Source organism: Musca domestica, unplaced genomic scaffold (genome assembly GCF_030504385.1).
Source record: "Musca domestica strain aabys unplaced genomic scaffold, Musca_domestica.polishedcontigs.V.1.1 21, whole genome shotgun sequence".
NCBI classification, from domain to species: Eukaryota; Metazoa; Arthropoda; class Insecta; order Diptera; family Muscidae; genus Musca; species Musca domestica.
In genome coordinates, this window is record NW_026712258.1 from 9067729 (window position 1) to 9093343 (window position 25615).

Genomic DNA, 25615 nt, shown 5'->3' on the forward strand with positions numbered 1-25615 from the left:
CCGTCAATATAGACAGCTATGCCGCGGAAAGGTGGGTTGTTTTGAGCCCAGGTGTCCCTGTCAGGTATGTGTATGTCAGGTGGGTGGAAGCTTAGTCGTGGTGAAATATAGTCACTTGCAAAGTCTGTCTCTCCCACATTCCTTACACGCCTTAGAACATAGATGCCCAATGTAATAGTGTTGGTGAGAGCGACAAAATAACACTGGAAGAAAAGATTTTTCTATTCATTTTATTTAGTCGTCAACGAGATAGCGACGAAAGCATATGTGTGGCGGGTGTCGTCATTTTTTTTCTTTTTCTATGAAATGTAAAATTAATGAATATACATGTTTTAGTAATACTCTTGATAAATGCATTTATTTAAGTAGTTTCAAAATGTTTTTTTAAATTATATTTCTTATTTTTTTTAATATCTTATAACATATAAAACATTGCATATCATCAAAAGCATTTTGTATCATAAAATACTTTTCAAATGACATCATTGACATATCGCAATAATTTTCAGTTTATGTGTTCACTAACAGCATTCTCGATTACGATTAAATGTTAATATTACACAGAATTTCTGCCTGTGTAGCTTGTCTCTCCCACTCATATTTCTGCTTTCCTATTGGTTGATTGGCGATCAAACAAAAGAGCGTAAGAATACGTGTGAGTTGAAATTGCTGAAATCAGCCACTACTGGGCATCTATGCCTTAGAATCGCAGAATGTCCAAAGGGTTGGCTGCGCCATTCACCTAGTTCTTTGAGTCGAAGAGCACTCCTGGATGCCTGTTCCTCCACAAATAAATTCAGTGGGCCTAGACCCAGTAGAGTATCCAGTGCTGATTGAGGCGTGCTCCTGAAGGCACCCGTTATTAATAAGGATGCGGCTCGTTGAACTTTGTTAATATGTCGTAGATAAGTTAACTTCTTCAGAGAATGCCACCATACTAGAGCTCCATAGGTTAGAATGGGGCGAACGATTGACTCATACATCCATTTGATGATGTGTGGTTTGAGGCCCCAGCTTTTGCCTATAGAATTCTTGCAGGAATAGAGTGCAATTAAGCCTCTCTTAGCTCGTTCCTCGGTGTTCCTCTTCCAACTTAGTCGGTGGTCAAGGATAGTGCCAAGGTATTTGGCTTCTAGCGAAAGGTTTAATCTGACTCCATCTAGTTTCGGTGGTGTAAATGTAGGGTATTTACGTCTCTTAGTGAAAAGGACGAGCTCTGTCTTTGATGGGTTCACGCCTAGTCCATTGCGACGCGCCCACCGTGATAGGGTGACTAGAGCTCCTTGCATTAGATCCGAGATTGTTTGCACGAATTTATTTCTTGGCTTAATATGTCATCTTTATTTCTTTATGTTTATGTATGTGTTTTCCTTTCAATAACCAAAAAAATTGTTCAGAAAATATTCAAATTCGGGTGTTTTCAAAATGTTTATTTCAACGTGTGCATCGACAAAATCTAGAGTTTTTGTAGCGAAATAATCCTTTAGAGATATATAGTACATGATTTTGAAAAGAAGTGTTGATCTTTCATTCAGTTATCGCTTTTTCAATTATGTATTCAAAATAAATGCAACAAGTTAGATTTTTTTATCGTTTTGATACTAATTCTGACATTACAAGCCAAACAGGTTGACCTCTATACTTGCAATTTTTTCAAAGTTGACCTACCTTCTCTTCATTGTACCATGCATAGTCGTATATTTCATGTTTCCTAAAATTGCAAAATGTAGAATACTTTATGTATGTATGGAGTTTGGTTTAAATTTGAAAGTAATGTTGCTTTTCCCACGATTTTGTAGTGATTGCTTGTAGTGCTGAGAGATTAGGATCTACAGCTAAAAACCATGGTACAATGAAGAGAAGGTAGGTCAACTTTGAAAAAATAACATAGACAACATAGAAAAAATAATAGTATAGAGGTCTACCTGTTTGGCTTGTAATGTCAGAATTGCTATCAAAACAATAAAAAAGCAAACAACTTGTTGCATTGATTTTGAATAAATAATTTAAAACCGCGAAAACTGAATGATAGTTTAAAATTTATTTTCAAAATCATATTCTATATATCTCTTATGGTTTATTTCGCGACAAAAACTGTGGATTTTGTCGATGCATATGTTGTAATAAGCATTTTGAAAACACCCGAATTTGAATATTTTCTGAAAAATTTTTTATTATTGAAAAGAATACGCACACATAAACAAATGAAGTTGACATATTAAGCCAGAAAAATAAAAAAATTGAAATCATATGGTAGTTCTGCCCTACCTTGAATTCATTGTACCATGCTAAAAACTATACATTTCATATAACGATATGAAAGCATTCAAATTAAATAATTGAGGAACAATGCTTCTGCATTTTAAATTTAATAATCCAAATTCCAAAAATGTATATGTTTGAATTTAAAATAATTTATAGAAAATATATATATATATATATATATATATATATATATATATATATATATATATATATATATATATATATATATATATATATATATACATGGTACAATGATATCAAGGTAGGGCTATGATACCATATGATTTCAATTTTTTTTTATTTTTTTGGCTTAATATGTCATCTTTATTTGTTTATGTATGTGTTTTCTTTTCAATAACAAAAAAATTGTTCAGAAAACATTCAACTTCGGATGTTTTCAAAATGTTTATTTCATCGTATGCATCGACAAAATCTAGAGTTTTTGTAGCGAAATAATCCTTTAGAGATATATAGAACCTGGTTTTGAAAAGAAGTGTTGACCTTTCCTTCAGTTTTCGCGGTTTTCAATTATTTATTCAAAATAAATGCAACAAGTTGTTTGATTTTGTTATTGTTTTGATACTATTTCTGACATTACAAGCCAAACAGGTAGACCCCTATAGATGCAATTTTTCCAAAGTTGACCTACCTTCTCTTCATTGTACCATGTATATATATATATATATATATATATATATATATATATATATATATATATATATATATATATATATATACAATAATGACTACATTATAATGACTCCAATTTTGATTATAAGTAATGACTCCATGACTAAATATAAATTAATATTCATAGCAAAAATTATAATTACCGTCGGTTTTGAAAATTTTGAATAGCCTGATCTTATTTTTCAGCTATAGGCTTTAATTTGAATGTTAACTACCTATATGATAAAGAACATCTATAATAGCCTCATGTGAAAAACCAACGTTTAAAATCTCGTACTGCGTGGTATTTAGTTTTGTCCACCTCATACTTGAATGCAGAATGTTGTCAGAATAGCCAAAAAAATTACTCTTTTGCTCCGATTACCATAAGATGGGCATTAATTGTTTGTCATTTAAATTGTGCGGCGGAGAACCAATAAAGTTACTTTATAATTTCGTATTTGTTTCATGTTTCTGCCACAATTTCCGACTGAATTAGTCCCAGATTGATATTTCGGAGTTTATTTCATATAGACGTACATCCCAAATCTACGTTCACAACCAATATTCTCTTGGGGGTTACAAATTCAATAGAATACTAAATTTTCTTTTCTGATAACACATTGGTTGGGAAAGTGGACTTGGGGGTATACTAATGTGGTGACTATACTTAAATAAATGCCTATGTGGATAATTATCTGTAAGATGATTTTCTACACCAGGTAGCCTCAAGACTAAGATGCGCCCTTTTCAGAAAAATAAAAAATTTTATAAGAAGAGGTTTTCTTCCCCCTTAGAAACAAAGATGTCAAATAAGGGCAAAAAAATTAAAAAAAGTGACCAAGACCCCGAAAATAGCTTAAATCATATGATGGTGATACCAAAACGTAATCATTTTTTGCAAAGATGGTTTCTTCTTAAATTATCAAGATAGCTAAAATTAGAACGAAAAATATGGTTAGAATGTAGAATATACTTGAAATCGGGTTGTTCCGTTATCGGGGGTTATGACCCATATCATGACCTGCCAAAGCGATTAAAGGTATCTTGAATGTTTAGGAAGAATTTCAATTTTGCGTCCTTTATAGTCGGTATTTGACTGATTGCAGTCCCAATGTATTTTGCATTTTGTGTTCTCATTTGACAATTCATTGTCATATGAAAGAAGCAGGTCCACCTTTTTAAATGAACCCCCTAACGCTTTTTGGGTCATTTTTGTTTGTTTAAATGTATTCTCATCTTCCAGCTGAAGCACGATGTAGGGCCTGGAGTAGAAAGCATTTAACATCGTATTGCGCCCTCATTTCATTTTTATTGTTATTCATTCAGAATTCAAAACAATAAAAAATGTACACTTCAATATAGAAAAAAAGAAAAAGAATCTTCAACTGGTTCGCTGATTTTTTTGCGGCGAATTTTTAAAGGTCCTTACGAAGTTTGTCGGTAGAATGTACTATTATTTTGAAATTCGATTCCGTTGAAAATTGTCGTTTTTTCCCGATTTTAGAATTTTCATATAAAGCGACAACGGATAAAACTGTTATTTATAGATTTATCCATTGTGGCTTTATACTATCCAAAAAAAAACCTACACATCATATTAGAATTCCAAAAAAAAAACTCTACAAATATACATTCGAAAATAGTAAGTGAAAATGGAAAAGCAATATGTAATATAAAACATTACTATTGTACATTTTACAAAATCAAAATGTTCAAATTTCACATTTTTACGCATTTTTTTTTTTGGATTTTATTCTTTTCTGCCAAGAGGCAATTCCAAATTTGTCTGAATCGTTAAAATCAGACCGGCGGTCTTTATGTTATAAGAGTAGTGACTAACGCAACTTTCTTTTACATATAGAGAGATAGATTTAAAAGTAGGCGCGTTCCTCAGCCCCTACATAAGTACTTAGGGTTGGATGGAAAGCCAACAGCATCTCGTGTAATAATTCTCAAACCGATATCTTCATTATTTTGGCAAATATAAGGATTTTAGATAAATCAAAATAGTGGGCGTAAAAGTAGTCGTGGTCATACATACGGGGTATGGCGAACTGATTCCATTACCAACGAACAACAATTGATTTATATATATATATATATATATATATATATATATATATATATATATATATATATATATATATATATATATATATATATATATATATATTGAATTTGTGAATGAAATTTTTGACAATGAGATGTCAAACGAAATGAGCCATGAGTTTTACCTTCTTGACAAGCCATATTTAATTTAATTCTTATAATTTTTTTATTTTACATAATCAAAAACAAGTTAAAGGCAGTATGTTCGGGCGGGCCGAACTTTGAATACCCTTCACCATTTGGAAGGAGTTAGGAAATTTTCAAAAAAAATAAAATCCTTTAAAAAAATATTCTGTTAAAATTTTTAAAATACCAAATATAGCCATTATATAGGGTCTATACGATGTGAACCTACATATGCATTGTTTGTCATAAGCCATTACCATATTCAAATTCGAATCTTGAAATAAACGGTGAATAATGTTGCTAAAATCATCAAAATACCGTATATAGGGAGGTACCGTTATATCGGAGCTGTGCGAAGACCTGGACCAGCATAGACGATTTTTTGTCACAAGCTGTAGCATCCATTACGAACTTCAAATACCACATCTCAAACAATTTTGGTGGGTATTGTACCTAAAATCGTCAAAATACCGAATATAGGGAGGTACTGATATATGGGGCCTATACGAAGACCTGGACCTGCATAGACAATTTTCTGTCACAGACTGTAGTTCCCATAACGTAATTTGAAACAATTCTGGTGAATAATGACGCTAAAATCATTAAAATACCGAATATTGGGAGGTGCCGTGGGGGCTATCAAAGACGTGGACCTGAACAAACAGTTTTCTGTCTTAAGGTGCAGTATCCATTTCGAACTTCAAATACTAAATTTGAAACAATTCCTGTGAATAATGTCGCTAAAGTCATAAAAATACCGAACATCGGGAGGTACCGTTATATGGGGGCTACATGAAATCGTGGACTTACGTGGCCCATTTACGAACTTAACCTGTCTACTGGAAAAATAAACATGTGTGCAAAATTTTAGCCTTATATCTCAATTCATTCGAAAGATAGCGTGATTACAAAAGACAGACAGGCGGACATAACTTATATAACTTCATAATCGACTTAAAATTTTACGCTGATCAAGAATATACATACTTTGTTGGGTCCGACATGGGTATTTCGAGGAGTTACATACGGAATGACAAAGTTAATATACACTCCATAGTAGGGTGGAGGGTATAAAAACCAAGCCTTCTGAATGGTACACATTCAGCGAACAACGGTGTTCAAATCCTAATGAGAACATGACATTACGCTCACTTGATGGAAGGAAAAACGATTTATCTGTCCGATATATTTCTACCATCATCTGGAAAGTGTACGATATTCGATTGTTAAAACGACACACCAATCGATATTGAGGCAGGAAGGAAAGAATCGATACTATCGATAAACATAAATTCGTTTCTGTGCGTGTTGCGTGTTTTTTGATGAGAAATAAATCAAATTTAATTAAAATTGTTTTGTTAAAGTATCTTTAAGAACCTACCATCGTCGTTAAACAGTGATTCCGTTCATTTAAATTAAGTTCTTTCCGTAATTTGCAAAAATCCATATCAATTTCGAACGTCCAATTTAATTTAGCATTAGCAGCACACAACAACAACAAAAACCCAAAATACCTGCAAACTCGGAAAAATACAGTGAAAGAATAAGAAGAAGCAGCAGCAGAAACAGAAAAGAAACGAAATCGAAATGAAAAAACCAGAAGTCACAGTAAAAAGAAGAATGCCATAACAAAAGAGAGTACAAACAATTTCGTGGAAAACTCGAAAATAAAATGGACAGAACAGAAGAAAATCAAACGACGGAACCTTGTTAATTACCAATTAAACAAAACTATTAAATAGACTGACTGTGTGAATGAAACTGATCCGAAAATCAAAAAAGCAAAGTGTTAACCAAACCGAAATAACGCCCTCCCTCCGACTAATGGTGCTATGCTACAACGGCAACAACACAACCAAACCTAGACCGACCTGCTGAAGAAGACAAGACTACCTACCTGTCCGACTCCTACCCCCCTTCTCTGCGCCGAATGACGTTGCATTAGGTTTGGCTCAACAATTCGTGACCAAGGGAAGCAATAACTTAATTCAGCGCCAGTCGTGGGTGTCTTTTGGCAATTGTCAGGAAAATAACCATATTCGTTTGTGGTCACCTCCAAGGCTGAAGGATTGGGACGAGATCAATTGCCACAAACAGTTGCAAAAGGAGCCAGACGGACGTACGACGACACACAACCATCTTCACCATTGTCATCATTGTCCTTTTCCCCACAAATCCCCCACACTTGCTAGAGCAACACACTGCCCACTCTTCTTGGCTCCTTCTTGCCCTGCACCGCACACATTTGTACGACTGATATGATATTTGATGTGCGTGTGTGTAAGTGAAAGAATCCCAAAATTGTCATTTATTTTGGATGTGTTTCCTTTTGCCGTTTGTCACCAGTTATTTTATTGTTGTCTTTTTAATTTGTTGAAAAATCTATAAAGGAGAGCAGGCAGCAGCAGTACTTATTGTTGGCAGTGTAGGTGGCGTGGTATTCTTTCTATCTGCTACTGCTGCCACTTTATGACAGAGCCGAGCTGGTGCCTGCCTGTCCCACTGCACACTCATTGTGATGAAAATCTGATGAGCATCGAATCAAAATGAGAAACAAATTTCCTTGTGTTCCATCGGTGGTATCGTTACAGCAATTATCCGTTTCCTCTCTAGTAACAACAAATGAAAAGTTGTTTAACTGTATCAGAGCATTAAAAGCAATTTTCAACCCGTCCACACCCACTCAAAGTCAACAACAACAACAGCAGCAACAAGGAAAACGTCAACATCATCATCGTCAACAACTACAACAATCCTCTTATTGTTATTACTCCTGTATCCTAGCAAGCATTGTGAAAACAATTGTGTATTTACTTGGTTTTCCTGATTTATGTTGCCATCATCATTATCATCATCGCCAACAACAGCAGCAGCAGCAGAATCAGCACACCTACATTTAATTGTCCCCATCGCAGTGATTTTAAAGGTGAGTACAATTTCAAATGTCTGATTTCATTTGTTCGACTTAATACATACATACCAAAAATTAACACTTTCAAGGTATCATCATTGTCCATATATCGATCTATGCGTGCGTCTGTGTGTGTCGGCGTATATCCATTCAAAGGTTTATTGGTCGATGGATTGTTTATGTTGCTAATAATTGATTGTTGCATGGTTGGATACGAATTTTTTTCATTGAATATATTAGTGCACTATGAATAGCTTTAATGGACCGTTGCGAGAACAGTGAATCAGTGCATATGCAATCAGGATTAAAGCAATAAACGAGATATTCGATTATCTTATAATTTGTACTCGTCGGTAGGCATATTTAGGATAGGTTAGGTTTAGCGTATGCGATCCCCATAATTTTGTAAACACTTCACCCGTAGACCCTGAGGTTCATTATGTTTGTCTTTTTGTAGAAGATGGTAGCGGTGCAATATTGATGGATAAGTATGTTACGTTTGCTTTCCAAGTCATCGAAAATGTCTAGCAAATTTTTAGAAAAAAAAGGGCCTACCTTAATAATTTATGTAGAGTGAGGAATTTATTCTATTGTATGGCATCCTTTCCGAGATAGGGCACCTGAATTTTGCATATGTTATAACTTAACGGTAGATTGACAGATTTACCGACTGTTACTTTTTGGGTGAATTGATAGGTTTAAATGTAGCTATGACCATGTACACGATATATCTTCATGTACCCGGGAATATCAAATATGCCCTCAAGGATAACTTTAGAGTTGAGTGATTAAATTACCACCAATCTATCGGATCTTTAGCGCTTGGTACACTTATAAGCTACAATTGTCATGTTTAGCGAAAATATATGCTTTAAATGGTTTGATTTTTAAAAAAAAAACTCCGTATGTGTGCGAACTACATCTACATACACTAACAGGCCGTTAAGAGGTTAATTAAGGAGAGTGCGATGTAGTCATTTACAAAACCAGATTCTACCATCATGGTTACCCATCCCATTTGTGAACAATGTCATGCGCTTGATTCCTTAAAGCTCAATGTAATGTTTGTCACTTAAACCTCACCAGAAGATTCAGTGGTTATATATTAAAGATTAGGTGTATGTCTCACACTCTAAGTGTTCTTAGGCTAAATAACCGCAGACCGTCTGCACACTATCTAACTTATCACCATACCTGACATTATATGTTAAGTTAAGACGATATTATTGAATAATCAGTCCTTTCTTACGGTCCAAGTCTCTAGATTTTACCTATGTCATTCGGAAGAAGTGTGGAGCTAAATGCCTTTTATTTTCCTTCTTCGATGTTCCTCTTCTAGCTAAGTCGTTGATTAAGAGTTTTACAAAAATGTTTTAAAATAACTCCATCCAGTGTGTGTTGTCAGAAAATGTCAGGCCATTATCCTTACAATAGTTTTAATGCTCTATCTAACTTACGTTATTAAAAAGGCCACCAATGTAAAGCCGAACATGTCTATGTTTATCTTAACGCAGTCAATCATCCTTAAGTAAACCTTGTTGAAGTTTACTGATTTTGTCTGCATTCAGGGGTTGTCAAAATCTCGTAACTTTTCCATTGCTTTCAATAGAAAGAGAGACAAATTGTTCTGTATTCTTAGGATAACGCTTGATTCGCCCTTACCACTTCAGACTTGAAGACCATTTTTACTTCTGTCCACAGAGTAGATACCGTAGAAAACCATAAACAATACCATATGATTATCTGCGGCATTTTGCATAATGGTCGATGATATACAGAGAGGAGATCTAAATGCAATGATCCTTAGACTGACGAGGCGATGTTTTGAATCTAAAATAACCAAACCTCTGTGCTGATCCCCACATATGTTATCCATGCGTCTGATATCTCCTCTATCCTGAAATAATGGATTGGTAGAATGCAAAAAAGCAGGACAATCGATTCAAGCTAAGCAGAGAGTCCTTACCAAAACTATCAGCAGAAGTAAATCGCAGGGAGGAGTTCCCTCACCCTGCTTTGGTTAAAGGTTTCGATCAATTTCGAATAAAGGCAGTCTCATATGTATACAACGTATTGGGGCCTTCCAACTATTTCAGAACTAATGCAAAGTGCAATTTGTACCATTTACAAAAAAAAAAAAAACATAAAATTGAATTGGATGGACTTACACTGAATAATTCTTTGAGCGCTAAGTACCTCCAGTACGATACTGGATCAACGTTTAAGGTGGAGTAGGGACATCGAGCAGGATTTTATGCATTAAATGTAATGCTAAAATTTCTAGCCACTGGAAATTCAAACATCAAGAAGTGCGGTGAGACTGCGGGAAAATTTAGGTAGGTCGGTGTATCCTACTCGTGTACCTTGACGTAACGATACCTGATAGGGACGCCTGGTAATTTACACATACAGTTTCAAGATGGACGAAGGTAACTGTGCTGGCATATTCTGCCCTAACAAAATTTTTAAACTCTCATATGAGCTAAATGACAATTTTAAAAATTTTCAGGCGTAGATTCGGCAATCGGCAATCGGGAAGGCAGTCGATAGGTCTTTAAAACTAGCAAGCAAATAACTATTCTTGACTGCAAGAAATCTATCCTTGAGATACTTGAATTCATTACACTTTGTTGGGTTCCAGGTCATAGTAAAATAGTGTAGAATGAAGTAACTGATAAATTAGATCGAGTTAGTTCTTAGTCGATTGAAAAGACTGTTAAAAAACCGCGAAGCTTTTATGTCAGCTGCTTCAAAAAGTCTCTCGTCGAAGAAGCTGGTAGAAAATGACACTTGCAAACTGGTGTTTTAAAAAACTTATCTACCCTAATCCGAAGTTTAATTTTATCTCATTTACTGGTTTTCACCCGGGTTGTGTAACGGTGAGCCTTTAGATAGAGCTTTCGTAATCGGTTGTTGTTCTTTGCACTTCCATTACATTTAACGAAAAGGGTTCAAGTTAGGTCGACTGTCTGTGAATCAACGCATTAGTCGATGCCTTATCGGAAATTACACCCATGCGTCCACTTATATTGCCATGTTCACCATTTGCCACTATCTATAGTTGGAGATTCAAAGATGAAAAGTAAGTTAACATAGATAACCATCCTATAACGTCCAAACCAAACGCTACTCAGTCTAGAGCCTAGAAAATCAAGAAATATTGCCTCTTTTTATATTTGGAGATTCAAAGATGAAAAGTAAATTAACATGGTTAGCCATGCCCTACAACTTCTGGAGCAAGCCAATTAAACGCTACAGCCACATATAAATATCATTTAATACGGCCAAAACATGCCTAATCGAAATAATCAAGTCCGTGGACCAAATCCGTTGTAGGACATTTTGAGTAAACTAAGGGTGTCCATCCGTCTTTCTGTCTGGCTGGATGATGGGCACAATAATCTGATTAGATCCAAATTTAATACATCGTAATATTATTATCAAACTTAGATCGAACTCGAGGCCAATATAGGTCCACTACTTCTAGTACCTCCCCCATGAAGTGTCAACATATTAAACAAACATGAAGCTCATAAAAGATAAGAAAGAAAAGATAATAGATACCGGCCCGTCCCTTCTGGTATCTCTTCCACAAAAGGTCACACTTTTCAATATTTGTATCTCTCGTAACTTGCAAAACTAGTCGGCGATTCTTTTCAAACTTGATATATCTAACCATTTCTCCACCATTTCTGGTACTTCCGTCACAAAAGTTAAATTATTATTTTAATGCTATATATTCGATTTTCGTTAAGTTTTGCACATCCCAGTATAACGTAAAGTCGATATAGTCCAAATCTGGCATGTTGTAATATTTATATCAGACTTATCAAGGGTATGAAGTACAAATATTTTTTTCCTATAAGAACATATACTTATAGGATAGATATATATTTTTTGTATTATATACAACACATTACCAACTAAACTTATTTGAAACTTATACAACAAGCTTCAAGTCCAACTTCGTCATGGATATGAGTGACCTTGATCTCCTTTCGGAGTTCACCGGCCTAATCTTTTTGCAAACATTACATCCGCTTCCAGTTAGCCAGTTCTGTAGATAATATAAGATAATATTTATGAAGTAATTGGAAGAAGAAGTAACTGAGCTCTCAATCTCTAGATCTACTAACTCAGATCCGCATCTGGCCAATTCATCGGCCGATTCATTGCCAGATATGTTGCAGGGTCCAGGGACCCAACAGAGTTTGGCAAACAATTTAACCTTTTCCAGAGCATTCCTGCATTCCAGAACTGCCATAGATTTGATTGTAAATAAATTTAGAGGCTTCAGGGTCGCTTGGCTATCGACATATATAGTCACCAATCCGTCCAGTTCATTGATTCTATTTGCCAGCAGCTCTATGACCTTCCTGACAGCAAAGAGTTCTTCCTGAAAAACGCTACAGTCGTTGTTTAGATTGAAGGATCGTTGGATACATAGACTTTCACAGTAGACCCCGCTACCGTTCCACTTACCATCTTTGACCCATCAGTGTAGACAGCTATACCGTTAAAAGGTGGAGTGTCGCTGGTCCAGATGCCCCTGTTAGGTATAAGGATAACAAGTAGTTCAAAGCTGTGCCTAGGTGATATATAGTCGCTAGATATAGCCTGATTTCCAATCGTTTCCACATACTTGAGAATGACGGAGTGTCCAAAGGGCTGACTCCGCCATTGTCCCAGTTCATTAAGTCGCTGGACACACCTAGCACCTTGTTACTCTACAAATAAACCTAACGGTTTAAAATTGAGTAGCGTGTCTAGTGCGGATTGGGGTGTGCTCCTAAACGCGTCTGTAATTAGTAACGAAGCAACTCTTTGGACTTTATCAATGCTTTTACTGAAGGTGGTTTTCCCTAAGGAGTGCCACCAAACAAGCCCCCCATAGGTTAGAATTGGGCGGACGACTGACTCATGTAACCATTTCAAGATGTGAGGCTTGATTCCCCAGCTTTTTCCTATGGAATTTTTGCAGGAATAACGTGCAATTAAGCAATTTCTGGTCTAGGATGGTAACGAGATATTTGGCTTCCGAAGAAAGGCATAGCATACCCCATCAAGTATTGGTAGCGAAAAGTCTGAGATTTTCCAGGTTCCAGGTTTTTCAGTTGTTTAGGTTCCTCTCTACACAACCAACGACGTCGTGTTGTGCTGATTCACCAGATTTGCCTTTCATATTGGCATGTTGAGCTGGGCTCAACAAGGTCAGGGGTATCATAGATCTAATCCATTCTATTTTTGGCAAGAAAATCATAAAACTGATCAGCGCTTATCGATTATTTTACGTTTAGGATTTGTTGACCCTAGCTTAAAATTGACCAATGATAGAGTGTTTTTGAATAGCTCCAAAAGTTCTTCCGGGAGCGAAATCTTAAATTATCCCTTACATATAGAATGAGTTCTTCGATACCATTTTGAAAGGTGGGTGTTCATTCTCAGAATAATTATTTTGAAGACACGAGAGATATCTCGCCAGCAGGAATTGTCCATTCAGCAAAACGATTTGTTGTCTGACTATCAGCATCATGGTGTCCCAAAGTAGGTGGTTATTTGGATTAACCTTCAAACTTCTTTGGGTTAACGGAATAACAAATGGCCTTAGGTGTCACTTGACTACCAACGCTTGTTTTCTATCTACTCCACCATACAATGGAGGATATATTAACTTGTAGCTCTTCGCAATAATCACGTTAAACCCAACAACTTTACTTGATGAGATAAAAAACTGCAACATAGTCAAACGCCATAATTTTTACTTTTTTGTTTAAATTTTATTGAATGAAAGCAAAAAATGTCGGAAATAGCATTAACTTTTAGAATAAGTTTAGATTTATTCGAATTGGTCACCCTTGGCACGAATTATAGCCTTCAAACGGCCACGGTCGCACGCTCCCCGAATGTTGCTCTGCGGTATTTTGGTCCATACCCGGCGAAGCGCTTGCTTGAGCTGATCGACAATTTGGTATTTTTTAGTGTCAACCTTGCTTTCCAACGTATTGGTACCTGGATATTTTTTTGGTAGCCATTGTGTGCTGGAAGTGAAGCGAGGAACCTCATTTCGTAACCATTTTGGGGGGGGGGGGGGGCGCGTTGTGAGTGCGATGGTGCTGAGTCCTGTGTCCTGTTTGAATGTCCAAGGTCTGCGGATAAATGTTTGCGTGCTTAAGGCTTAAATGCACCCTCCAGAATATTTTTGCGATAACATTCGGCATTTATTCTGATGCCACGGTCGAATAATACGAGCGGAGAGCGACCATCGGCTGTTATGACGGCCCACACCATCACCATGGCTAGCGCTTGAGTTCTGGTGGCCAACCGAATGTGCACATTTTCAGCTGACCTCTTTGGCAAGTAAATACGATCATTTTGTTTGTTTGCAAACTGCTGGACAACGAATGTTTACTCATCGGAGAAAACCAAATTCGGAAGTTCACCACTTTCGGCTAAACCAATCAACTCTTTAGCTCTTTTAAGTATATTTTCTTTCTGTTGCGGTGTAAGTTCTTGCACTTTTTGGAATTTCAATGGCTTAACCCCGAGCTCATTTTTTAATATTTGCCGAATGGAATATTGCGATATGTTCAGCTCACGAGTCATTTTTCGGCCACTGCGACGCGGATTTCGATCAAGTCGCTTCTTTACTTTTCAAACCATTTCTGCTAAGTTGCTGTTTACTTCCGTTCACTTCCTTGACGTGGGGCTACGCTACCAGTATCACATTAACGAGCGATGGTACGAGACACAAAAGATTTTTTCACATTTAAATGCTAGAGTGCTCTAACGATAGTCACTTGTGATTTTCCAGCCAAATATAAAAAATCACACTATCAAGCAATGAAAAATTTTTTTTGTAGAAAATTCTCAAAAAGGCTTTTGTAGGTTTGTAAACAATATAATGAGCTGTCACTGGAATAATTTTAACAGCTGTCGGACGAGTGGCTTTGAAATTACAGCAGTCTGAAATTGGTTGCAGTTTTTTCATTTCACCCTGTATATATTCTTAATCAACGAAAGTTTGTTAAACGATATCACCGAGCAAATTGATATAGAAGGCATTCTCCAAAACAATGTCGATGTAGCTTAAAATGTAACTCGTTTGTTTAATAAATTCCGACATTTTTATTTTTAAAAGTTTTAGTTATCTTACAGTTACCTTACCTTACTACTAAGTGCCTTTTTTTGAATGTTTAATTTTTAACACTACTTTTGTCTTGGTATATCACTGGAAACTATGAACACAATGAACTTGAAGGACTCCGATCTACGCGGCTACTAACTTTGGTGGCCCCTCGACTAAGAACCTTATGTAAACATTTTTTATTTCTGTATACAGAAAAGAAATTTAAATTATATAAATAATTAGATCATTGTTCAAGTTGACATATTTTTCGCGTATGTATTAGTAAAAATATAATTGTGTCCATAATTTGAAACTCCACTTAGTTAAAAAGTCGTATTATTAGGAAATCATGATAATCATTGAGTTTTAGTTCAATGTGGGTAGTTATTATTGAAATCTAATTTAGATTCTGATTATACAATTAAAGACATATCTATGAAGAGCAAAACATTTTTATATTGCAAACACTTTTGTATTGTATACATTTCCTCCTATTTTCATTGCAGCTTTTTACGTATGGCTATGTAATCGAACCCGTAACCAGTGACTGAAAATTTAGCAAACGTTGGGTTTACATATAAATGCGGCGGTGTGCAATATTGAAGAATTTATGAAAAATACCACGACTCACACTGCTAATCTTGAACGAACATCGTGATAGATAGACAACAGAAGAAATTGAATTATTAACACCTCAAGAATTTTACAGAGATTTGTTTCTAAATTGTGTTTTCGGCATTTCCCCGTTTACTTTTTTATGGTAAGTGTTACAAGTTGAACAATTCTATTATATTGATAACAGTGTTTAATGAAATTGAACAAATATGCCATCTTAGTAGTTGTTGGTAATCTTTTCATTATAAGAGATTAATATTACAGTTAAATTATTTAATTTGCTAGTTATTAAAAATGTTACGGAAAAGGAGGAGCATAACTATTGTCGCTTAAAAATCGAGACTGGCACTTTTTTACAGTTTAGATTTTGAACGAAATGATATTAGTGCAATAATGATCAAAACCAAACCCTTTGAATAGACTAACGAGATTCTTAAATCAAATATAAGTAAAGCAAATTGAGGAAGAGACTTTGCAAATCCAATCATCTTAATTTATATGAGTGTCTTTTCGATTTCGAGCATAAATTACATACCCCATAATGTCGTCAAATGTAAACCAAATTAAACCAATTATATAAAACTACAACAGAGGGTGTATGTAGGAGTTTTCATTTACAGTTCCTTTTAAAAAATAATAAATTTGTATGTTCAAGTACATGAACGATTTGTGGCCCATTGATTAAAATTGCTGATAGTTGTATCCAGAGTCGATGCGGTCACTATTCTTTTATAAAAAAATATTTGAACTATCGTATATTTGGTATCTGCAAACACTATAATATTCCAAAAATCGCGAAAAAAAATAAAAATAAATGTTAAAGATTGAAGTTTGTAGAAATAATTCAAAATAAAAGCAAGTATTGGATTCCAAAGAAGATGACAAGAGAAGATGTTCAAAGTGAAAAACGAGTTTTTTTTGTTGAATTCTATTTAAAATAAACTTTTAGAATTGATTGATAAATTTTTAGGATTGGAATTAATTATTTTTTTCGAATGTATTCCGCGAGTAATTGGTTCAGGGCCTAGTTTTCTATTGTGAAAGGTTATTAGCACACTATAATGAGCGACAGAGTTCAGAAATAGTAAATGATTTTGAACATTGAAATGTAAAAAGCATTTGATCGTTGTATTAGAGTCAGAATCTTCAATATGCCCAATTTTAAACCAAATGCTAAAATTTTGTTGTAATGGCCTAGATATCGCACTAAGTTATTCTTTAAAATTAGGTTACTTTCCCTCACCTTAGAACAAAATCTTTTGGAATTCCATTGCATAAATCAGATAGGTTATCTGATGTATTCAATTATAGATGTATTGCAATTCCAAAGCTATTTGAAAAATAGTAATTTTATGTCCTTGCCAACATGGTTTTCTAACGGCGGTATCGACTATCATAAATCTTATCCAATTCACATCCGTTGTTGTGAAGGACTTCATCAAGTGTAAGCAAATTGATGTAATTTAAACAGATTTCAGTAAAGCGTTTGATCGTGTCAATCACCAAATTTAAAAGATGGGACTTTTTTAGTATTATTAAAGGTTGTCATTCTACCAATCATGTTGGACCGGTCCAGTTTGTGAACGATTTATCAACTTCAATAAAATATTCTATGTTATACAGGGTGAGGTAAAAAAACTGCAAATAAGTCAAACCACCATCATTTTTACATTTTGTTGTTTAGGATTCATAAAACGATAAGCTAAAGAATTCTCTGATCCGAATCAAACAATTATTTGTATCGCTTATATGGTCTAATCTAGAATGCGGTTCAGTGATTCTGAGAGAATTGAATCAGTGCAAAAACAATTTCTGCTTTATGTGCTGAAAGATTTTCAATGGAATAGTGACTTTGTTTTTCCACCCTGGGCCAGCAGTCTAAAATAATTCCCATGCCTATATTAAAAATAGGCGTACTATGTTCAATACCATAATGACATTTAAAATATTAAATGGTGATGTGCCTTTTTTAAGAATTAATATCCCATTTAGATTAAACAGGCATTTGTCAATTTCAATACTTACTAATTTTCAACCATGGTACGGATCATAGACCACTATCAATTCAAAAGATATAAAGAACGCGCACTTCATACAACGTTAAGTTTTGCAGTCCATCATTCATCGTATTAATCACATTCGTTATTAAATCACTAGAAAATAAAAAAGTATGTATTTTTAACTTTAAACTTGTATTTTATGCCTCTCATAATCATATTTTGTGCGTGCTTTGCGCAACACTTTTCGACAATATGAATGACATTTTGTGAAATTTGCCCAATATCAACACATGACCATGAAATCACTGAAGGTACCCAACATACCACAACACAATACAGCTAGAGAATAATATTATAAAAATAGTTTGTCATAGCAATTTTTAACAATGCTTGAGAAAAACTTATGTTGCACAAACTTTTCTCAAATCTGCTCATTGTCGACAAATTAGCTTTGATTTTTTTTTTTGCTAAAGCTAAAAAAAGCTAAATCACGCGAATTCAGGACCCATTTCTGGACGAAACTCTTAAGGTAATGGGGAATAATAAATCGGAATCTGTGGTATATATTATTTCAATCTCATTTCAGAATGAATGCGTCAGAGACAGAAATGAATGAAACGTGTAAAATAATTAAAAAATGAAAAATAAATATTTTATACTATTACAAATACAAGCTTTATATAATATCACTTTCGTAAGCTTATTCTACAATTACAAGTAAAAGCTCATTTTGGAATGTTGGGTACTTACAACGCTGTAGGTTCTTCCGCTTTTTAACCAACTAAATAATAATCATAACAAACAAAATAATTTACATAAATTGAAGACTTTTAAAAATGTTCTAACAGTTTTAGATCTAAATGATTAAAAACTGAATCACAAAATATAAATAATAAATCGGGTCTTGGCAGACTCATTTTTTAGAAAAATTGTTTGTATCCAACAAGGGTTAAACAGACATTTCTTTAATTTTTAGTATACTCCTAAAAATATGCTACAAATAAGGAGAGTTGTGTTACTGCACTCACCACAATTACTGTTGGATTTATATTTCGTCTGATAAGAATTTGTATGCAAAGAAGTAGAAATTTTCCAACAGATAAATATTTTTTGTAGGGATTACATTTGCTAGACGTATATCTCTATGGCATATAGTGGATAGCTTTAGCTCGTAATTATCTTAGAGTTTTCGTTATTTTTTTGCATTAGTCTATGCTTTTAACAGATAAGAAAGAAATATTCAGCAGATTAAATTAAAACTTGCGGCTTGGGTTTGATGAAACATTTTCCATATTTTTTATTCAAACGTTCCCTTTCCTCACTTTTCCACCCCTCCCGATCAAGTAGTGACCTTCCTTTTCGTAGGGACTGCGTACACATCATAATAGGAATTGGGTAGGGAATCGAACATCAGTTATGGAATCTACTATATCAAACAACAAGGAATGTAACGCAAAAATAATCTCACCCTACAAAATGGCAAACTAAAATCGTTGCTTTAGAAATTCCTTCACGTCTACAGTTTTGCACAACGCTGTAACACTGACGCAAACACTACCAATATCCTTTTTTCTGCTATTTGCCAATTCAATAAAGTATTTCCTTTGTGTATTCAAGTGTCAAAATATGCGTGCACACCGCAAACGAAAATATGAATCAATACAAAAATAAGTATGCTTGGAGAATGGAGAAATGGAGAATGCAGACTAACGTCGTCGGCAGTATGTAGTAAGAAAATTCGATTACCTTCACAGGCTTTAACCAAAGATCTTCTCACTCACCTGAGTGGGGGAGTCTTATTCACCATATGATGGCGTGGATGAATCCCACGAAAAAACCCAATGCCGTTATGCTAACGTACGGGAAAAACCTTCGCCTCCTCATGTAGATGGAGGCACCCTGTCGCAGCACTCAGTATTCTGCCAGGTCTTGATACTCTTCCACTGGCACTTGTATTCGCACACCACACTGGGGCCGCATAACTGACCATAGAGGTCAGCAAGGTCTTCTTGTTCGCGACACAAGTACTGCAATTTGTCGCAAATAGATTTGGCTTGCGGAAGAAGACTTTAACATGCGATTAAATGTGACCCCTAAGATCTTGGGTAGTTCGTGGTCGGAATTATGTGTCCCTAATCCTACACACAGGAATGCCAGCTGTTCCGACGTAAATATCACTAAAGATACGTTTTTTAAAAACCACCATAGATCGCTACTGACTAAGACTGAATAACACTATAAAAACCCACCACAAATCTAAACTGACTTAGACCAACACTATGAAAATTTGTAAAAACGGCAGAAATAATCTTTCGTTACACCGAAAGAAGGGAAAAAATTATACATATTTTCAGTTAATTTTAAATAATTCTTTCGAACGTTCCCACGCCTCACATTCCCACCCCTGCCGACCGAGAGGGGGCGACCTCCCTTTACGGAGGGATCGCGTACACATCATGATCCGCATCATAATGGGAATTCAGTAGGAAATTGAAAACCAGCTACCATAGATGGCCCGTCGGAAATTATGACGTATCTGACATACATTTCCGACGTATATTACATACGTCGGAAAAGTCGTAAACCTACCCGATAAAACAAGGTTTTTGACAAAAATAGGAACGAAATAAAAAACACATTTGTCTCTTAAAATCCAATTCAGTTTTTCTTTAAAATATTTGTTTTGTTAAACAGGAAATACAAAAACATAACAAACTTAAATAATTCATTTAAATTACATTTAAAATCAAAGGCCTCTAAGCAGGTACATACTGTTATTACAAATTATTTTGTAATTTGTTTCGTTTAATTTTCGTTTTCGCTGGAATCAGTATCCTCTATATACTGCGAGACGTCTTTTGTTTCATTTATTCTTAAAGAAAAATAAACTTCTAACAATTTCTGAGTCTAATCTGTTCCTCAAATCGGTATGAACATGTGTCCAATTTGAAAAAATACCCTCCAGCTGAGCTGTTGAAGCTGGTATCATGAGCAATTTTTGTGCAAATGTCGCTAATGATTTGTGTCTATTTGCAGCCAATTCCCAGAATAGCCCAGGTTTGGATGTTTTTTCCAAAAGTAAGGCAAAAAATCCTGCCGCATTTTTGTATTCTGAAAATGATTGTAATCCATGTTCATCAAGATTTTCCAGTAAAAAGTCTTCAACTTTTTGCATTTGCTCTGGGTTCAGCCTTCCACCCTTATATAGCGGATGCAAAACATTTGCTGCGAGGTTATATTTATTAAAGACTTTACTGATTCTACATCTTTCTGCCGCCACTTCATATAATTCTGGTTTTGCCGTAGTAAGCAATTTTATCCATTCTTCTGTTGCATCAGCTATAGAGTACTCAGACTTTTGACAGTTTTTTATAAGTAAAGCTACAGGATTCAAAAGATCAAATAGTTCCTTAACGGATTGAATAAAGTCCTCCTTATAGAGCAGCTCACTTATATAGGATTTGACCAAGGGTTTTCCATCAGTGTTAGTTTCTGCAGATATTTGCTTCATTTTGGAAATGTTGTTTATCAACCAAAAAAGTCCATCACGCTCACTGCACCATCTTGTTGCACATGGTAACTTCGCTTTGGTTCCTCCAAGCATTGACAACTTTCTTTCAATATGTACTTTTTTAAATTCATTAAGAATTTTATGTACTTTTCCAAGTATTGAAGAGTTTTCAGTAACTTCGTCCTCCAACATACCGAATACATCATCGTTTTGTTGAGACTGTAGCCGCGTAGATCGCCTCTGGCTATTCCCAGTCGCACAAAGATAATTTAACTCGAAACGAATACCAAAATTCTTGATGATATCTTTGGATAGCAAATTGCCGATGTGGGCATTACACGTTGTATGAATCAGCCCAACATTCCGGCCCATTGATACCATATTGGCAGCATTATCTGTGACTACAGCGAAAACTTCAACTTTGTATCGATCTTTGGCTAAACTGGCAGCTTTCTTCACCATTTCAGTGAGATTTTCTGAAGTTTCTCTCATGTATGAAAAGTCGTAAGATTCCAAAAAAATTCTGTGATCACAGTTGTGCAGTAATGCTGCGACATTTTTTGTGCTTGATGCTGAATTTTTCCATCCGTCAATAAGAAGTACGGAATATGTACCTTCTTTTAAAAATTTCGCATTCAAATCGATTTGCTCCTTATGCACTGCATCCAATAGTGGTCCAGCTATCCTTTTTCTGCTTGGTGGTTTGTACGATGGTTGCATTCCTTTGCAAAAATCTTTGAAGAATTGATTACCTGCTGCAACAAAAGGAATGTTACAAGCGAAAAAAAATCTGGCAGTACGAATGTCGAGTTGAGCTTTGTCTTTCTTGTTGATTTTACGAAAAAAATCCTTAATAGTAGTTTGAGTATTTGATGTCTGTGTACATGACAACTGAAAGTAATAGTGATATTTTAATACATGTAAATTGAAAACGAATTCATGCTTACATTTTTTTGGGATATACCCGCTTCAAGTAAATCACTTCCGTTGTCCTCGTCAATCTGTTCAACATTGCATTTTTTCCTAAAAATCCAAAAACGCATTTATAAATAATCGTTGTGTTAATATTAATATTGAGTACTTACCGATGTGACTGCATTCTGTTAATAGCCGTGTTGCGGATTAATTGTTTGCACCTATTGCACTGGGCAATAGCTTTTCCTCGTTCACTTATTTTTGTATATCCGTACCAATATGGATGAAGGGGCCTACCACCGGTTGCTCCAGAACTTTGTCCAAACCCCTCTGGTTGTTGTTCATCACTCGGACTTTTTAACATTTTAAAATATATAAAATTTTTGTAATTGTTGAAAAGTAGTTTTATCTCCCGCTCAAACTAATTTGTTTTTGGCGTTTTTTGGTTGACGTATGTCAGTTCAATTTGTCAACATGCACAAATGCAATGAAAAACACATCAAGCAGTATACGTGACATTTTGTAGATGGCGTGCTATGTATTTTGTATATTTTATGATTCATTTAATTAAATTTAAATGTTTTATTTAAAAAACATCAAGATCACAAAAAGTAGATTTTATAAAAGTCTAAATTTTGAGAATCTTACATGTGTTCATATTATATAAGTTGTGATTATATAGTATCGTGGGTACTATCAGCAATATACATTTGAAATTTGTTTCATACAAATTCAAAGTTTTCCAATTATTTAAAATAAATTATTTTTAACAAAGTAAATTATGTATAAAAACTTACTGAATCTTTTTAGTAACAAGAGCTTGAGAAATTGACCATAATAATGATTATAACACAGCATTTTTCAGGTTTATGCCGTTAAATACATTTCATACTTTTTATACAGCTTTATGACGTTTTCGACGTTTACAACTTTGTTACAGTCGAAAACCTAAAATTTTCCCATTCGGACCATCTCTGCCAGCTACAGAATCTAATTCATCAGCTAGTTTGTCAAATAATAAAGCATGTATGTTAATTGTTTAAAAATAAAATTATTCTAGATTTAATAACTTCTAAACTCATACAAAAATCTACATTACAATACACAGAATTAAAGTCAACACACATTTTATTAAGAGGTTCGCCCATTGAATAATTCGTGCGGTGAAAATCAGTATATAATAATTGGTAGTATCTACTAGATCTAAAAGGAACATTAATTCTAATAGATGAGATTAGGAAATCTGAAGGTATAAAACCATTTAATATTTTTAGTACAAACATGGAGTTCAACATAATACGTCTCCTTTTAAGTGTAGGCAATCTAATTAATTTTAGCCTGCTAGCATAAGAAGGCAAAACAAAATCACTATTCCAATGTAAACCTCGTAAGGCAAATAGCAGAAATTGTTTTTGCACGGATTCTATTTTATCTGAATATATTGCATATTGAGGATCCCATACAACAGAACCATATTCCAATATAGGTCTAACAAGAGACGTAAATAACTGTTTTGTTATATATGGATCAGAAAATTCTTTGGCCCACCGTTTAACAAAACCTAAAACACCATTGTTATTACATGGCTATTAAAATTTAATTTTGGATCAATCAAGAGGCCTAGATCGACAAATGAATCTACAGTGGATAATGAATGACCGTCAATATTATATTGTAATATCAGAGAAGAAGATCTGGAGAAGCACATATGCTTACATTTGCTTAAATTTAACTCCATACAATTTAACTTGCACCATTTAAAAAGGCTATCTAAATCGTTTTGAAGTAAACTGGCTCGTTTATCACAATTATGGGAAATGAATAATTTAACATCATCTTCGTACATTAACAATTTCGAGAAATTTATGGAATTAGGTAAATCGTTGATAAATAAAAGAAAGAGGACCGGTCCAAGGTGACTTCCTTGCGGAACACCCGATGGAACGTTAATCGTTTTGGATAGATACCCTTCAAACAAAACTAGTTGTGATCTATCTTTTAAGTACGATGATATCCATTTGACTAAGTTTGTGTTGAAACCCATATAATTTAATTTATATATTAGGAGTTCATGGTTGACCCTATCAAAAGCTTTACTAAAATCAGTATAAATTGTATCAGTTTGTTTACGCTGAACAAATCCTTTTGTTACTGTTGACGTAAATTGTATAAGATTTGTTGTAGTTGAAAGACCATTACGAAAACCATGCTGATATGGACTCAATATAGATTGAATTTTCAGTGAAATTACTGCAGTAATTAATTTTTCAAACAATTTTGGTATGGCACTTAATTTTGCAATTCCTCTATAATTTGACACATTAGTAAGACTACCAGACTTATGTAAAGGTATAATATAAGATTTTTTCCAGAAAGTAGGAAAGTGACCAAATTTCAGTGAATAATTAAACAATATAGTTAACGGAAGTGCTAATGTTTCTGAACAATATTTAAGAATTATATTAGGTATGCCATCTGGTCCTGGACATTTATTCGATTTTAAACTACGCCGACTATTGTACACATCCTGACGTTGTAGAAAAGGCATACAAATTTGATCAGCCTGTGATAACTTATAAGTATACGAATCTTTAATTTGGCAAGATGTACTGGAATAGGTTGTGGCAAAAAAATCTGCGAAACATTCAGCAATATCTGTGCCTGTGACAAATTCTTTATTGTTATATTTCAATACTGAGGGCTTTGAGGAAACTTTTCGTTTTAGATTAACAAAGTCATAAAAAGATTTAGGATTGGATTTAAAATTATTTTTAATCTTGTCTAGGTAAAGATTATACAATCTACGAGACTCTAAAGTATATTTAGATCTAGCAACAGAGTAATTAGGGTAGTCTATTGTTAAGCCTTAATTTTTATATTTACGAAAAAGCTTATTTTTAGAGTTTTTTAAACTTGATAAATCAGAGGTTATATCAATTAATTTATTTAAAAATAAATACATGTTTTTTTTTTTTTAATCTGACTTGAACATAAATCAAAACAAAAACTTAACTCTTAAACAGTGGTTTTATGCATCAAAAATCACCAGAAGTAGCGGGAAAACCATCAAATTGGCATCTCTGCCTACACATTCAGCTCTGTTCTCGTTTCCCCAGACCATGTAGTAAAGAGTGTAGTCGTTGATGTAGTGGCTGATATTTTATTACTCCGCGGGGTAGGTGTTTAACCTTACACATAGTCATTAACAACAGGGCCCGACGCCATGAAAGTTAAACAGTTCCGGAGAACTGGGAAGACTCCTTTCACTTCTTTTTCCGGAATTCCACGTACCCCAACTACCGTAGGGTATTTCTTATGTGGTTGACTGTATCAAACACTGCCAGATACGACAAATTTTACTTTTT

The 25615-nt window shown here is 34.5% G+C and overlaps 2 protein-coding genes across 4 annotated transcripts in view; one reads left to right on the forward strand and one right to left on the reverse strand.

The window, feature by feature from the left end:
• Positions 1-6448: 6448 nt before the first annotated feature.
• LOC101894228 (axin) overlaps positions 6449-25615 on the forward strand; it is a 70969-nt gene continuing 51802 nt past the window's right edge. Inside the window, exons 1-2 of one of the 3 annotated variants that reach the window (XM_059122662.1) lie at positions 6449-8098; positions 15716-15969. The gene's annotated coding sequence lies outside the window, so the exon portion shown is untranslated. The remainder of the gene's footprint in view (positions 8099-15715; positions 15970-25615) is intronic. The other 2 variants (XM_005188286.4, XM_005188287.4) reach the window with 2 other exon arrangements.
• Positions 20364-22688, reverse strand: LOC131800444 (uncharacterized). Its single transcript, XM_059122663.1, has 3 exons — positions 22421-22688; positions 22283-22358; positions 20364-22226 (listed from the first exon to the last, which is right to left on the reverse strand). The coding sequence occupies exons 1-3, from the start codon at positions 22612-22614 to the stop codon at positions 20688-20690; spliced, it is 1809 nt and encodes a 602-aa protein (XP_058978646.1). The 5' UTR covers positions 22615-22688; the 3' UTR covers positions 20364-20687.

Bases quoted from the DNA above. Each gene is read 5' to 3' on its own strand.
- LOC131800444 (XM_059122663.1), bottom strand. From the start codon at position 22,614: ATGTTAAAAAGTCCGAGTGATGAACAACAACCAGAGGGGTTTGGACAA. The intron at 22,359-22,420 runs GTAAGTACTCAA...TTGGATTTTTAG, and splicing joins AACAGAATGCAGTCACATCG to GAAAAAATGCAATGTTGAAC. The intron at 22,227-22,282 runs GTAAGCATGAAT...TATTACTTTCAG, and splicing joins CGGGTATATCCCAAAAAAAT to TTGTCATGTACACAGACATC.